At 41.5% G+C, this 14,593-nt stretch overlaps 1 protein-coding gene across 3 annotated transcripts in view; it reads right to left on the bottom strand.

Annotated features, from left to right (window-relative positions):
• The window catches only part of il1rapl2 (interleukin 1 receptor accessory protein-like 2), a 425,357-nt gene that overhangs the window by 291,430 nt on the left and 119,334 nt on the right, over positions 1-14,593 (bottom strand). For all 3 annotated transcript variants that reach the window (XM_044126534.1, XM_044126533.1, XM_044126535.1), the window contains one exon: positions 13,137-13,245. In XM_044126534.1, coding sequence (XP_043982469.1) covers positions 13,137-13,224 — 88 coding nt within the window. In that variant the 5' untranslated portion in view covers positions 13,225-13,245. The remainder of the gene's footprint in view (positions 1-13,136; positions 13,246-14,593) is intronic.

Below are 14,593 nucleotides of genomic sequence, written 5' to 3'. Positions count from 1 at the left end.
CACAAACTGGAGCCTTGCACAAAGTCATCGAGACAGAACAGACCACTAGACACCAGCTACGGCGGTCACTACAGGTCAAAGGACAGAGCCTCTGTTACACTGGGGCTTTGGTCACTGAGGATCCTGTCCACAGTTTACCCTTCAAAAAGGTAAATGTGGGGAGTGAAGGCACCAAAAGATTCTCTGAAGAAATTAATTCATGTTCTAAGAGAAAGGTGTAAGAACAATGGGCCAATGTTCAGCCAGAAAGTCTTGGATTCTGACATCCTTACATGTCACCTATCCAGGCAGCGTACACCAATTCATGGAGACAGGATTTCTTGATGTCTAGGGCCTCTTTCAGCAGGTAAGTACACCCTGCCACAAAGCTTCTATGGTTCAGGAATGGTTAAAGGAACAAAACAATGAGTTTCTGAAGTTGACTTTCCTCTAAGAGTGCATTCACACCAGCCATATTTAGTCCACTTTAATCAAACTGTAGTTTGTTTGTCCAGAACATCTGGCTTGTTTGGGGAGGTTGTGAGTGAGTCATCAAACTCTGATGAAGACCCAAAAACTGAACAGTAGTAGTGAATTCTGGCACGGTTTGTATAGCGCAGGGCATTCTGGGTAAATACAACCAGAACAAACACACAAGTCTGGCGCAAGCAGGAGAAATGGCTCGTGGTCTTTTGCCAGCGACCAAAGAGAAATCTTTCAGCCACTAAAATCATTTTTATTTACATTTCTAGAACAAGAAACTTACGCTCTGGGTCATCTTAGGTTTTTGTGTCGCTTCCTTCAATGTTTTTTTTTTTTTTCTGTCACACAGCCACAGACAAGTGCGTATGAGTCAAAAAGTTTGGTTCGCTTGCAGTGTGAACACAAACCGCACCAACTAAAATATGACAAATTTAGCAACTTTGGTCCCCAATTGAACTGAGTGTACCAGACCACCAGGTCTGAAAACACCCCAGATTTTAATCCAATCGTGTGTCTTTTGGGCATAAACAACTCTGATCAATGAAGACTTCACCTCACAACCCATATGATTTCAGATACCACAGCTCACCTTCAGAGGTCTAACAAAGTCCGTACCTCAATGAACCGGTACTGTTTGAGCATAAAATACTATTAATCAGATGGCCATAACATTATGTCTGATTGTGTGTGTTTAATTTGGCTGGAATTGGATATTAATTTTATTAAAAAATATCACAAATCATGAATCATTGCCCAGTTGGAAAATCCAGAGCTAGAAGTCTTAAGTGAAATGTAAACATGGCCTGTGAGATCAGCTGGAACATCGTCTCAGAAACACACAGAAGGAGCAGCAAACACACAAAGCTGCTCACATTAAGCTCAAACCGCAGAGAGTCAATCGTCTTTGGGGACGGATTGCTAGAAATACATCCACAAATCTTCTTTTCCTTTTATGTCCATGTGTAAATACACTGACAGCTTTTAATACGCGCACGTGTGTGTGCTTGTGTGTAGTGGTGCCTTTTGTTGGTACGTTTAGGTCAGCGTCTGTCTTTGGCTGGGGAGCCTGTGTGTTCTTCTGTCTGTGTTGGTTTTTTGTTTATTGAGTACGTGTTCCAACATTAATTTGTTTCCCAGGCTTATTTGTCCACTTCCAATTTATTCTGTTTATTTATTGCTGCTGCTGCTCCAAATGCGCTCCTGTGTTTTCACTTGCCAGTGCATATATGCTGCTGTACGCTCCCGCATGCTATGCATACGCAATGTGTTTAAGCTGCAGCTGGTTTGTGGGTTCATCTCGACTGGCTTATAGTTCATTTGCTTGCTTTTTGTCCAGTTTGCTAATTATTTCTACTTCCATCACTCAGCTGATTGTAGTTTAAGAAAGAAAAGGAAAAAACAGAAGTTGTGTACCGACGGCATCCATCGTACAATCAGACTAAAACTTTTTTACATGATATCACAAAAAAAAGTCATAATTCTAAGAAAGAAAAAGTCAAAAATTGGAGAAAATCGATGTCAGTAGGGGTAAAAAGATTACAGGTCTTTTAGAAAGCATGATGTGCTGATTCCAGTTTTGTCTGAAATGTTGCTAAACGTAACCAGAAAGTTGCAGAGTTGGAAACAGTGGGATGACTACAGTATTGTTGACTGAAAAAACATGCAGTCATTCAAACCTGTCACAGCAGAGAACAGTGAGTGATTTTTAGACCTTTAAGGAGGCAGATAAAATCGGCTTCACAAGTAGGTATCGAATGATCCCAGATCTCCGAAATTAAGGAAATCGGCACCAATAAATCGGTCCACCCTTAGAAGTCAAACTTCTGACTTTTTCCATCTCAAATTTCAAACTTTTTTCTCAGAATTGTGACTTCTTTTATTCCGACATCCCACTCAGAATTCAGATGTTAAATGCAGAATTCTGGCTTGTTTAATCTCAGATTTCCAACCCCAGGGTGCGTTCACAACAAACGCATTATGTGCGTCAAAAACGCCTCCGACGCTTCGAGATCGACGCGTGTTCACATTGAATGCAGACGCTTGACATTTTGCTCTACACCCAGCATTTTGCTCGTCTCATTTACGTTCAAAGTCTATCTGGAGTCGCGTCGACAGCGCATCGCTCCAGCCGTTGTTTTCCGTTGTCGACGTGTCAAACGCTTCAAATTGTGCTGCGATGGGCCCTCGTCGCGCCTCCACGTAGACTTTGACTGTAAACCAGATGCACCTGATGTGTGAAACGTGTTTGGTGTGAACACACCATTAATCTCTGAATTCTGAGAAATAAAGACAGATTTTTTTTTTTTCCCAGTGGTACTTTCTCCTCCATACAATCTCCTGGTGCTGAGATTTTAGCAAGCTGTCAGAAAGTGGATGCATCAGTAAATGGTTCACTCTTCAGGGGAAGAGGTGAGCTATTCTTTCAGAAAGAGACTTCCACAGCAATAAAATTTACCCGACACATTTAGTCTGAATTACTTAAGAGAACTAACTAGGTCTTGGTAAATGGAAATATATTATAGGACCTATGGCAGTGCTTATTAAAAGGATTTGATAGATGTACATATTTGAGCTTGTGTGTGTCATCTCTGTGTGTTGATCGCAGGAAACGCATAACAAATTCAAACTTGTGCACCTAATCCTATTAAAAAACATAAATCAAAAATCCTGGCACTCGCATGTTGCATAATCACCGCACCGTGAAAAACGATCAGTTCAAATACATCATTAAAAGTCACAAATTAATTTCAGATTCATCCCGATGGAACCATTTGTAAACTAACTTCAGCTCTAAACTGGGTTCAGATCGCCAGGTCAATTTGTGCATGCTTTTATTTGTCTTTTTTGCACATTCTGGGCGTGTGTGTGGTGGGGAGGGGCACAATTATTGGGGGCTGCATATACTCTGTTTCCCCTGGGACCCTTGTCAAATCTCATTAGCGTCAATAGCACACAGACACACACAGAAACTACACCAGAAGAAATTGTTTTACATGAGGTCTTCCAGCATGAGAACAGGCAGGCATGTGACATCATGAAATGTAACCGTAATGAGCCACATGAAGACAATGTTCCACACTCTAACCACAGCAGCCCACTGAACTACACACACAGGTAACAGTTAGATACAGAGGGTTATTTTAAAGGGGCAGTATTATCTGTATTCCAGGCACAAAGTGGCATTTTATATCACAATAAAGTAATTATGTTACCTTCAGTTGTCATAAAAATGCTGTATATATCAAAAATGACTTAAAAGAAATTTTATCTTGTAATTTAACGCCTTGATTTGAATTTGGCCTTTGTCTCTTTAAGAAGAAACTCCTACTCTTTCTGAAACTCTGTCTTGAGGAAGTCATCACAACATGGCTCCTCTATTGACCCTTTAACAATGTTTTTACCAGCGTTTCACTGAGATGCAGCTCCTATAATGAGCTCAGCTGACGCTCAGCTCCACCAGGTGTTTGCTAATTGATGCTGGCTAGTCTGAAGGAGCTGAGGAAGAGAGGGGAGCTCTGTGAGGCGGCAGCTCAGAAGCTTGGCATCTGTCCCCCCAAGCACTTTGCACAGCTAAATGGTTGCCATGGAGATGAAGGGATTTCTCAAACATGCATGACAGGATCAAAGCAACACTCCAGGTATATTTTTGAGGAGGGAAAAACATTATAACATGATATAAAACTCAAAACAGTTGACTTTATGCAGTACTTGTGCTTTAACTGTTGATACTTTTACCTCTTTAGTGTTAATATATGAAGAAATGAAGGAATTATGCTTTTATTAAACGTGTTTATGTTCATTTATACATTGCTGAGGTAAAATAAAATGGTCAGTTTATTTCGCACACCTAAAATACAAACCAAAGATATTAAAAAAACATAATAATAATAATAATAATAATAATAATAATAATAATAATAATAATAATAATAATAATAATAATAATTAATAATAACATAGGAAGAGGCAAAATCCAAATGGGCTTATAAAATGCTTTTACCCAAATAGTAAAGAAAAAATATATAATTATACATCAGTTGATCATAAATGTATGAAATACATTTAGTAATCATTACATTAAATAAAAATCCTGTATTTGCACAGAGTATGAATATGTTCTGCACAGTAGACAGAACAATAAAGACGTGAACACGGGGACGGTCGTGTCAGGCTTCATCAATATTCGAGTGCAGACCTGGAAAATGAATAAATCTTTAATATGACCTGCACAGTGAAGACATGGGAGCAGCCATGTAGGGTCTGTGGAGGGAGGTGAGGGGCATGAGGAGTTAAAGTTGCATGAGGTTGGCACTGGGCCATTTATTAATAGCAAGACATTTGTGGATGAATTGGTGGTAAATTTATTATTATTTGCTCCAGTTGAACCACTAGTGTGGAGGATAGTTGGAAAAAGTTGCCAGGTGTTACGGGTTTTATCACTGCTGTAACTGTCAGTGCTCCCGTTAATGTCATACAAAAATGGGACACAAACATAATATTTATTTTTAAACTGTCGATCAAGAGATGATCAATTGTATTGTAAAGAAAAGAAAAGAAAAAACAAAACTGTTTGTAAGTTGTCACCTCAGGTTGTCGGAAAAGGAAGTTTGAGTTTTAGTAGCTCAGTGGGTTAGCTTAGCATCAACAAAGTAGCAGTACTGTCAGACTAAGTGTTGTGATGTACTTGGATAACAGTGGATAGAGAGTAGGAATAAGTCAGTTACTCTGTCACAGTATAAGGAAGTTTTCAAAAGTTACACAATATGTTTTCCAAGTTACATTTCCAACAGTTTAAGTTCATTTATTGCAATGCCAGAGGAAATATCAATTGGACCGCAGTTTGTTTGGACATATGAGGCAAAGATGAATGAAGTGCTCTCTCAACCCTGCCTGTTGCTGCTCCCTGGTGGTCCGCTGGTTGAAAGAACCCCACTCAATGTTATTAATAAGTTATTGATTAGTTTTTAGTTTTAAATATCCGAACTCCTGCCAAACTGGTTGTGTCACATTTTCTGTTTTACAATCTTCACTCCACGCCGCTGTTGTTTCTTTTTATGCTGTTATGAAACTTGAAACTGCTGCTGCGCAAATTACTCAGCAGGTTGTTGCTAGGTAACCAAAGAATGACAGAGTTAGTTGATTCCACCAACACAGCTAAGCTCGCCGTGAGAGGTGGAGCAGCTAAAACCTTTCCTCTGCCTACATCGCCCAGAATGCCGTGCGGTTCTGGATCGGAATTCAGTGAATGTTCCATGTACTGAATATTCTGTCACATGTGTTATTTATTGATATTAATCCAGTCCTACATTATTGTAACTGTAAAAAGTGACATTGTTTTTGCAGTAGGTGCTATAGATTCTTTTGTAAACACTCTTTCACCAAGTAACTGTGGTATTTTTACTTCATAAACAATTAAACGTGCAGACCTAACGAGGATTCTTAAAAGCATATTCTAGGTTTATATGGCCGATTGTGGGTTATTTAAAGTAAGGGCTTTCTATTGTGATTGTTGTGACTGAAGAGAGGGTCTGGGGAACACTCCATGCCAACAGGGACTTGTCCTCATGCAGCCACGCTAACACACTGTTGTGCGTTCGAGCATCGCTTGCTTTGTGCGCTGAACAAACACACTCACATTCAGCCACTCGACTGCAGACATGGTGAGTGCTGCGAGGAGAAAAGTCAAGAGGATTTCTGTGTGTGACAAAGGCACTTGTGTTAATTAGTCACGCTGGAGAGAAATGTTAGGTAGTGCTGGTGGTAAACACATAAAAGGGTTTTGTGTTTTACTTCAAACACTTGGTCACAGAGAGGGCGGTAATGTCATTCAGCATGTTATTTAGGTTATGTCTGACTGTAACATGCTGATTCTCCCAGCTCCCTGCTGCAGGGAAAAGTACTGAGGATAACTAAAGGTTTTACTGTCAAGTTGTCAACATATCACACGCGTGATGTAGAAAACAAAAAGGGACGCAGTGCTTTGCACCCGACTGTCGATAACTAGATAACGTCAAGAAAAAGGTTTAGTTAAGAAACAATTAGGAGGGAAAGGGCAGCTATGCTAGCTTGACTTTGACTATGTTTTTTAAAATTTTTAATTTTTTCCATTTTTTTCTCCGAAGAGTTTTTGCTGCGCTAGTGGGTCATATTTTTGTGACAGTAGGTGGACAGGAAGGTGGGTGAGGAGAGGGGGGAAGACATTCGGCAAAGGTCGCCGGGACTGCAAGTCGAACCCGCGACGTCCGCATCGAGGACTAAGGCCTCCAAGCGTGGGGCATGCTAACCCCCTGCGCCACCGCAGCACGTCCCGACTTCAACTATGTTAACATGTAGATGTCCTGCAGAATTCAGTAAAGAAAAAAATAAACAGTGAGCTACACACAAACTCTGAGAGATCACCCGTAGCAGGAGCTTAGATTATTGTTCAGACAATCACTTATTAATAATCGCAAAAACATAAAGCCTGAAAACATAAAACTGAATGTTCTGTTCTTAGTGTGTAGAGAAAATTTGTTGTTGTTGTTGTTTTGGTGTCGATCTACGTTCCCACCCTCATCTATGGTCATGAGCTTTGGGTCATGACCAAAAGAACGCGATCACGGATACAAGCGGCCGAAATGGGTTTTCTCCGCAGGGTGGCTGGGCTCTCCTTTAGAGACAGGGTGAGAAACTCAGTCATCCGGGAGGGACTCAGAGTAGAGCCACTGCTCCTTCACGTCGAGAGGGGCCAGTTGAGGTGGCTCGGGCATCTGGTCAGGATGCCTCCTGGACGCCTCCCTGGTGAGGTGTTCCGGGCACGTCCCACCGGGAGGAGACCCCGGGGAAGACCCAGGACACGCTGGAGGGACTATGTCTCTCGGCTGGCCTGGGAACGCCTTGGGATTCCTCCGGAGGAGCTGGTGGAAGTGGCTGGGGAGAGGGAAGTCTGGGCCTCCCTTGTGAAGCTGCTACCCCGCAACCCAACCCCGGATAAGCGGAAGAAGATGGATGGATGGATGGATGGATCTCAACACATCAGTTGCATTTTTGTCAAGTCGTTGGTATGGCAACAAGTCTGCGTGTAACATAGCTGATGCGGAGAGCGAGAAAAATATGAGTGGTTTTGAGATATTCTTCAACAGTTTTTGTATGTTATTTTTCCCTTTGCTGTGGCACACTGAATTAAATTAATAAACAGTTTCCAGGTTTCATTTTGCTAACGGAGTTGTTCTACTTTCTAATTGTCTTTTTCCCTCCAGCATTCTCCGCATGTGTTGCCCATTCTTGTTTGCTAGTTGTGTTTATAGCTAACTTCCTGTGCAGACTCCATGTTTAGCGCCACTTACAGGCCTGGGGGAGTAAAAACATTATTCTATGATGTTTCCGGCGTGCCCATGTAGATGATGAAAACATTTCTGGAAACTGTCTCGTGTTTCTGAAAACAAAAACATGTTTAAAAAAACAAAACCTTCCCATGTGGACGGGGTTTTAAAATATTTGCTCCCATCTTGAGCACTGCCTGGCGTCATGAATGGTGGTTTTAAAATACTAACTGGAAAAATCATTCAGTTAGTTTTTAATTAAGAGAAATAACTTTTAAAAGGGTCACGACCACACCTGGTTTCAACAAAACATTCAAACCAGCAATAATTAAAGTAATACTTTAATATCAATTTTACATCCCATCATTTCTCAGCTAAACATGTTCACAACACAAACTCAAACTGCACGACTAAATACGACCTCGATATTCATGACGCGATGGTGGAATGGAATTGATAGAAACAACAAAGCTCAAAGTTTTCACCTCCAGTTCTAGCAGTCATCACCGTTTGAGATCTCTGAACGTTTTATGCGGTTAAAGCGACACTCACCAGAACGGTGAGGTGAAACCACACAGAGCCTTCACGTTCCGTCCTGATAGAGCTGACGATGTGCGGCTCTCAGAGGAAACGAGCGGCTCCTGTTCGCTGCTGCTGCTCGTTAGTTTTAGGGAAGGAGCCGACGGTCGGGCTGTGATGTCGCTTCTTTTCAATTAGCCGCCGCTAAAAGGTGTGAAGCTGTGAAAGGAGACTGCAAACACACCAAAAAACACTAAAGTAAAGATTTTTTTTTGAAAAGCTTAATCCGCTCCCTCTTTCTGTTTCTCTTTGCAAAATGGCTAATTAGTCGTTACTTTTCACCCTCGCAATAATTGGCGAGTAGTTGGATATTTGAAAGTCTTTCACTGGCAAACTACGTCTGACCTGGCCAATCGTATCGTTTAATAAGTCAGAAAAGTGACATCACCCGCCAGCAGGCCAAACAAAAGCACATAGAGATTTTCTCCAGCTGAACGTGGACAGAAACGATTCCATCTCATGTATTCAGTTTCTGTTTCCAACAACAACATTGCATTTTTTTTATTTTTTAGTATTTAATCTTGTTGCATGTGAAAGGATGCAGAAGGAAGAGGCTAAACTTTTACACTGAAGACTAAATTAGGCTGCGTTAGAGTCTGAGTCTGAAGAAGGCGGCTCCGCTGCATCTTAAGCCTGTCGCTTCACCAGAAAACGTGCCAATCTGAAATCAACTTCCCTTTGACCTGCAGCGTCTGTAGCCAAAGGGTTTGTGTGGTGGGGGTCAGGTAGAGGTCACACAATAATGTATTCCCAGAGTTCCTTCCTACAGAACAACTACATAAGCTCCAGACGGCCTTAATCTGTCCAAACGTGGCTTCAGAGTTTCTGACCATGCAGCACCACCGCGCTCTGCGCCAGCTTATCACAATTTGCCAGCTTTTACTGCAGCAGGTGCTGCATCAAAGCAATGCAGCACAGCAGGGAGACCGACATGAGCAAATGGTAGTTCCTATCCATATGGAGTCCAGAGCCGTACACACGCACACGAATACAAGTAGAGGAAGACAGAACAGATCTAACAGCCTATCTTTGGCTCGCCCACATAAATGTCCGCTTGGCTCTGCTCTGATCACATAATTGCCGAGTACACACCTCTCCCACACATCCCGTACACACACACACACACACACACGCGCACACACACACATCCAGAAAGCAGACACAGCAGCACACGCAGGCAGCTTGCTCAAATATACTCAAGATGTATACATATGCACATCCTCGCGAATCAGGGTGGCAAGAAGCGGGCACTTCACACGTAGAGCAGTGCCTGGAGTCGTAAGCGCGCCGTGGTGCAGAAAACGGCAAACAAGAACGCCCACCAGCTTCACCCACACAGGGAGCACAATGACGGGAGAGCGAGCCAGAGACGTGCAGGGAGGAGAGAGGGGCGAGAAAATCCAAAAAGAAACACCAACACTGTAGCAAAGGAAGAGTGGAAGGAATCAATCTTTTCTTCAAGTCCTAAAGTCCAAATAGACTGTAATGATGCAATGAATTGTTACATTTACAAAAGGAATATAGCTGTAAAATTGTAAGTCTTATCAAACATTCAGCTGAAACGTCCTGCGGGTTTGCCTTAAAATGTAATCACACTTTTAACAAGAGCTGTCCGCTCTTGTAGCTGTTGTTACCTAGTAAAGGGGTGTGTAGTTTGCATTAAACACAAAGCAGGATGAAGTAGAAAAAGCAGACCTGTGACAGGCCTAGTCAAAGCCCTCATGAAGAAGGTCAGGGATGGCCTATTAAAGCCTTAAGGATTGTGAAGCCTCAAGTAGATCATTTAAGCTTCTTATCTCAATAGTTTAACAAGGAAAAGGGTTTTTGAACAATACTGTGTTGAAAATGACACCAGAGAGCTCAAAGGAGCCTAATTGTATAAGAAGTAAAGGTGAAATACATGTTACACTTAATGCTAAGATAAGATCAAATGGAGCTTTGGGAATAAATTTATTTAGTGGAAGAATTATGTCTAAAAATAAAAAAGTAAATTAAACAAAATCTCTCTATATATAACCTAAATAAAAGTTTAAAATGTAGCTTGAAGCTCAATACATACAGTAAAAACAAGACAGTTACTTTTTATCAGCTGTAATGGCGCTAACAGCCCAGAAACTCATCCACCTGTTGCTAGCTAGCTAATAAAAGCTTCCTGTACTTTTACATTCCTTGTAAAACAAAATCATTGCTTTCAAATAAATATTTCCTGCTGCTAGAAGCCCTAGGCATGGTTACTGATGGAGCACCAATCATTTATTTTAAGATCGCAGTGTTTTAAAGCTGTAGTGAGCAAGCTACAGGTGGTATAGCCGCTACAGCAGCTAGCTCGACTAACCAATATAAAAAAAAAAAGAAAAAAAAGAGAAAAAAAAAAATTCCAATTTTGCTAGCTAGCTAATACAAGCTTCCTGTACTTTTATGTTGCTTAAAAAACAAATTCAATGCTTTCAAAAGAGTATTTCTGGTTGCTACAAGCACAGACAGTCTGCAGCTTGGATACTAATGGAGCACCGATCATTTGTTTTAAGATAGCACTGTTTTAAAGCTACTGCTAGCAAGGTATAGTAGCTAGCATAATTAACCAGTAGCTAAATGTCAGCTTATGTTCCCTTTTAGAGACCAAAACAGCAAAAAATAACTACATTTTTACATTTTGGATTAAATTAACATATGCAAATTTGAATGGATACATTTTGAGGAGCAGTTGTTGCTTTTCCATTTTAAACTAAATAAATTACATAAATTCAGAGTCAAAGCTTTGTTTAAACTCAGTGATGTCCTGGAAATTAAATTATATATATATATATGATTATATGTGCATATAATCCAACATTTTTATGGATTTTTTTTTGGCTCTAGTGGCCTGTCCACATTGGTAGCTGGAGAGGAACTTATGTAGAGAAAGAAGAACTGCATGTCTTCTTCAGAAGAGGAAGACATGCAGTAAATAGCCCAGGGCCGGGCATCGAACCCAGGAGAGCTCCGTCGAAGACCGTAGCCTCAGCAGATGCTGTCTGCTCCATCACTGACTACCCTCCAGGTTATTACATCGTGATCATTTTACACCGGCACAGTCCCAATCTAAAGTAAACGTAAATCGATGAAGCTAGAAGAATTGTTTTCTTGAGCCGGTCCTTAGCATGGATTTAATGTTTGATAATCCTGTATGGCTCCTCCATCTTTCCTTAAAGCCTTTTTGTGTTTTTGCCTCTTTGTGTTTTTGCCTCTTTGTGTTTTTACCTCTCTGCTGGGCTGAGTTTGCTGTTGCTTTGCAGTAAATGACACAGTTTGTGAATCACAGAAAGAGCAGCGTCATCACAGCGGCGATGTCCGACGCCTTGGAAATAGAAACTGATTGAACAAATATAGTAGTCCTTCATAGAGTGTGAAGGCATTGCAGGTTAGCTGACAAGTTTCTTCCAGTCAAACTGTTTTTCTCACTCTGCAGTTTTCATGAGAAGCTACTGATTAGCTTGTTTGACTTGAAACCTTCTGCACACATGTAGGAAACACAAATAATCTCAGTGTTTTTTGATGGTGCTTTTTATTCCTAAGATTTAACTTGTATATTCTTAAGTCCATTGGCTGTTCCCTGTTTGTGATGACACTGAGCCAGAGGTTTAGTCTGCACGGCAAGTACTGCTTCAAGTCTTTCTTTAAACATGAGTAGCAATAATCCAAACCCATAAAATGGAAGCAAAATCTCACTAAACACAAGAATGAATCTATGAAATTAGGGGCACTTTGTAATTTTCTTTGAATCTTAAGACAAACACCAACTCTAGCGTGGAAAGGATTAAGACCACAATGAAAGGTTTAGAGGCCAAGTTTCCTGTTAAATCCTCTTAACTTATTATCAACAAGAACTGTGTGATATGATTAGATTACAGCAGAATCTGTTCTAACTGGATTGCTTTAATTCAATGAACAAGTTTGCTAAAACCTGCTAAGTCATTTTCAGCGTTCAGCATCGCCTGCAGGAGTTGGCAGACGGAGCGGAAGTAGAAAATTACAGATGCTGCTGGCACAGTTTGATGTTACTGATCCACTAACTTAAAACAATACATAAATAAATAAAGTTATTTAATTGTTCCCAAGAAGAACAATGGAATCACGTAAAGCTGTGAATGCATTGGCAACGCTCCTTATCCCTCATCCAGTACAGCGCGACGCTTTGAAAGTCTGTGCGGAACGTCGATACCCCAATCAAAGTCTCCCACCGTCAGGCCAATCAGGCAGATGAAACACATCGATTAGGAATAACAGGTCATCAGCAGATCTGTCATCAGCTGCCTCGCACACACAAAATGAGCAGAACCGCAGCAACGACGACGACGGCAGCGCTCAAAACCGCCGACACACTCTCGCCCCAAGGCGGAAAAGGACGAGCGGACACAAACCCGCCCGGGCTCCCGGATGCACTTTTGGAAGTGGAATGTTATCTGAAGTGGCGATAGCGGGGAAAGGCGAAGCCGGCGAGAGCAAACAAGTAGCAGATAACCACTAAATCGAGTTAAGCGCTTTGGGAGCCGCCGGAAAGCACAAGAGCGGGGAAAATTACCGGGGAAAGATAGATGTGGTATTTATTCGACACAGAAAGGTTGAAGAGTTTGAACGAGAAAGGATGACGAGGCAGCAAACGTCGACAGGCGGCCGCGGGGCGTTTGAGGACAAACGGAGAATCGGTGAGAAATGAAATGGAGGATGGGGGAAATTCAGGGAGAGAAGAGAAACCCAAGTTTTTAGGGGAAACGGATCAGAAGGACTAGAGCTTTCATTCTTTTTTAATCCTACCTGAATTTCTCTTGGTGATGTACTTGACATCGTCACAGGCTCCCGAGGCAAAGAGGAGGAGAAGGGAGAGGAGAGATAACGTCTTCATCTCCCTATTCGCCACTGGCTCCTGGAAGTGGGGCAAAGAAAAGAGTGTTAGTGTTCATTCATTTCAAATGGAGCTGCACTATGCATCAAATCGCAATTGATTTTTCAATATCAGTTCTTGGGCGCAGTATTAGGTAGGATATCGCGTTTCAGCCGCCAAGTTTTAAAACTTTCCAAATCCTGAGACACATTTGGCCAGTAAGTGTATTTCTCTAGAGGCTGAGATGATAAATGTGAGGGAGAGTGGAGAGGTCCTTTGATATTTAAGAGTAGAAATAATAGTGTCCCAAATGAAGAGAGATATTGCTGCAGCAATTTTCAGAAATTGTGTCACAACCAGAAAAGGTGAAGAAATATCAACATTGCTTATTTTTCTCCACCTTTTTGACTCCATCAACTGCTGGATCTTGGCATATCATTGTATTCACAAAGCAAATAACACCAATGACATCTCCCAACAAGTTCCCAAAGAGCGAGCAGCATTTTTATATCAAATCATTTGGTTTTTTCACACCTCAGAATCTAAATATGACATCTCTCATAAAAACTCGTGGGGGTTGAAGCAATGGAGCGCTGGTGAAGACTGGAAGAACAACACGTTGAACTGGGAAGGAAACGCACGGAGGGTGGCAACTCCAGAATCAAAACTCAGGATGCCTCTAATGTAGAGAAATGATTTTTACTCATTTGATCTGCTCAAATGAAACATACGTAATACAAACTCAGAAGCAAATCTGAAACTCTGTAATACCTGCCAGAGTTTTACCAAATTGGGCCTAAATTAGCCGATTCTCACATTACATGCATACATTTAAACGAACTACGTTCAACTAACACTTTCTGCTCCATTCAGGGCATACTGACTGAAAACTCACCGCTATGTTATTTTGAAAGAATTATCAATAAGTTTAGTCATGGGATACATTAAAAATGTATCAGTGTGTTCTGGTACAGCAGGCCGTCTAATCACACATGTGCAGAGCAAAATGTGTGAATCAAGATCCTCCACTTCCTTCAGGTGCTAGTACTGCTGTCTGAGAAAACGCATCGCTCCCCATCAGAAACAACCAATCAGAGCCAGGAGGAGGGTCTTAGCGTTGCCAATCAACCTCCTGTTCGCTGCTCAATGAGCTAATGGAGGACAAACAACTTACTGTTACAGCGTTTATCCGCTATCAACAGTGGCCATGCTAACTAGCATTAGCATTCATGGCAGGCTGTGTTGAGCTATAGCTTAGCTTAAGAACAAGTGGGAGGAGGTGAGCATGGGAGTGACTGACAGCGCTAAGACCCTCCTCCTGGCTCTGATTGGTTGATTCTGACTGAGTGTCACATTTCTACAGTTAGCACTGGAAGAAGGACGAGGAGCT

The sequence above is a fragment of the Gambusia affinis genome, linkage group LG09 (genome assembly GCF_019740435.1).
Source record: "Gambusia affinis linkage group LG09, SWU_Gaff_1.0, whole genome shotgun sequence".
Taxonomy (NCBI): domain Eukaryota; kingdom Metazoa; phylum Chordata; class Actinopteri; order Cyprinodontiformes; family Poeciliidae; genus Gambusia; species Gambusia affinis.
This window is presented reverse-complemented; position numbering and strand designations above follow the sequence as displayed.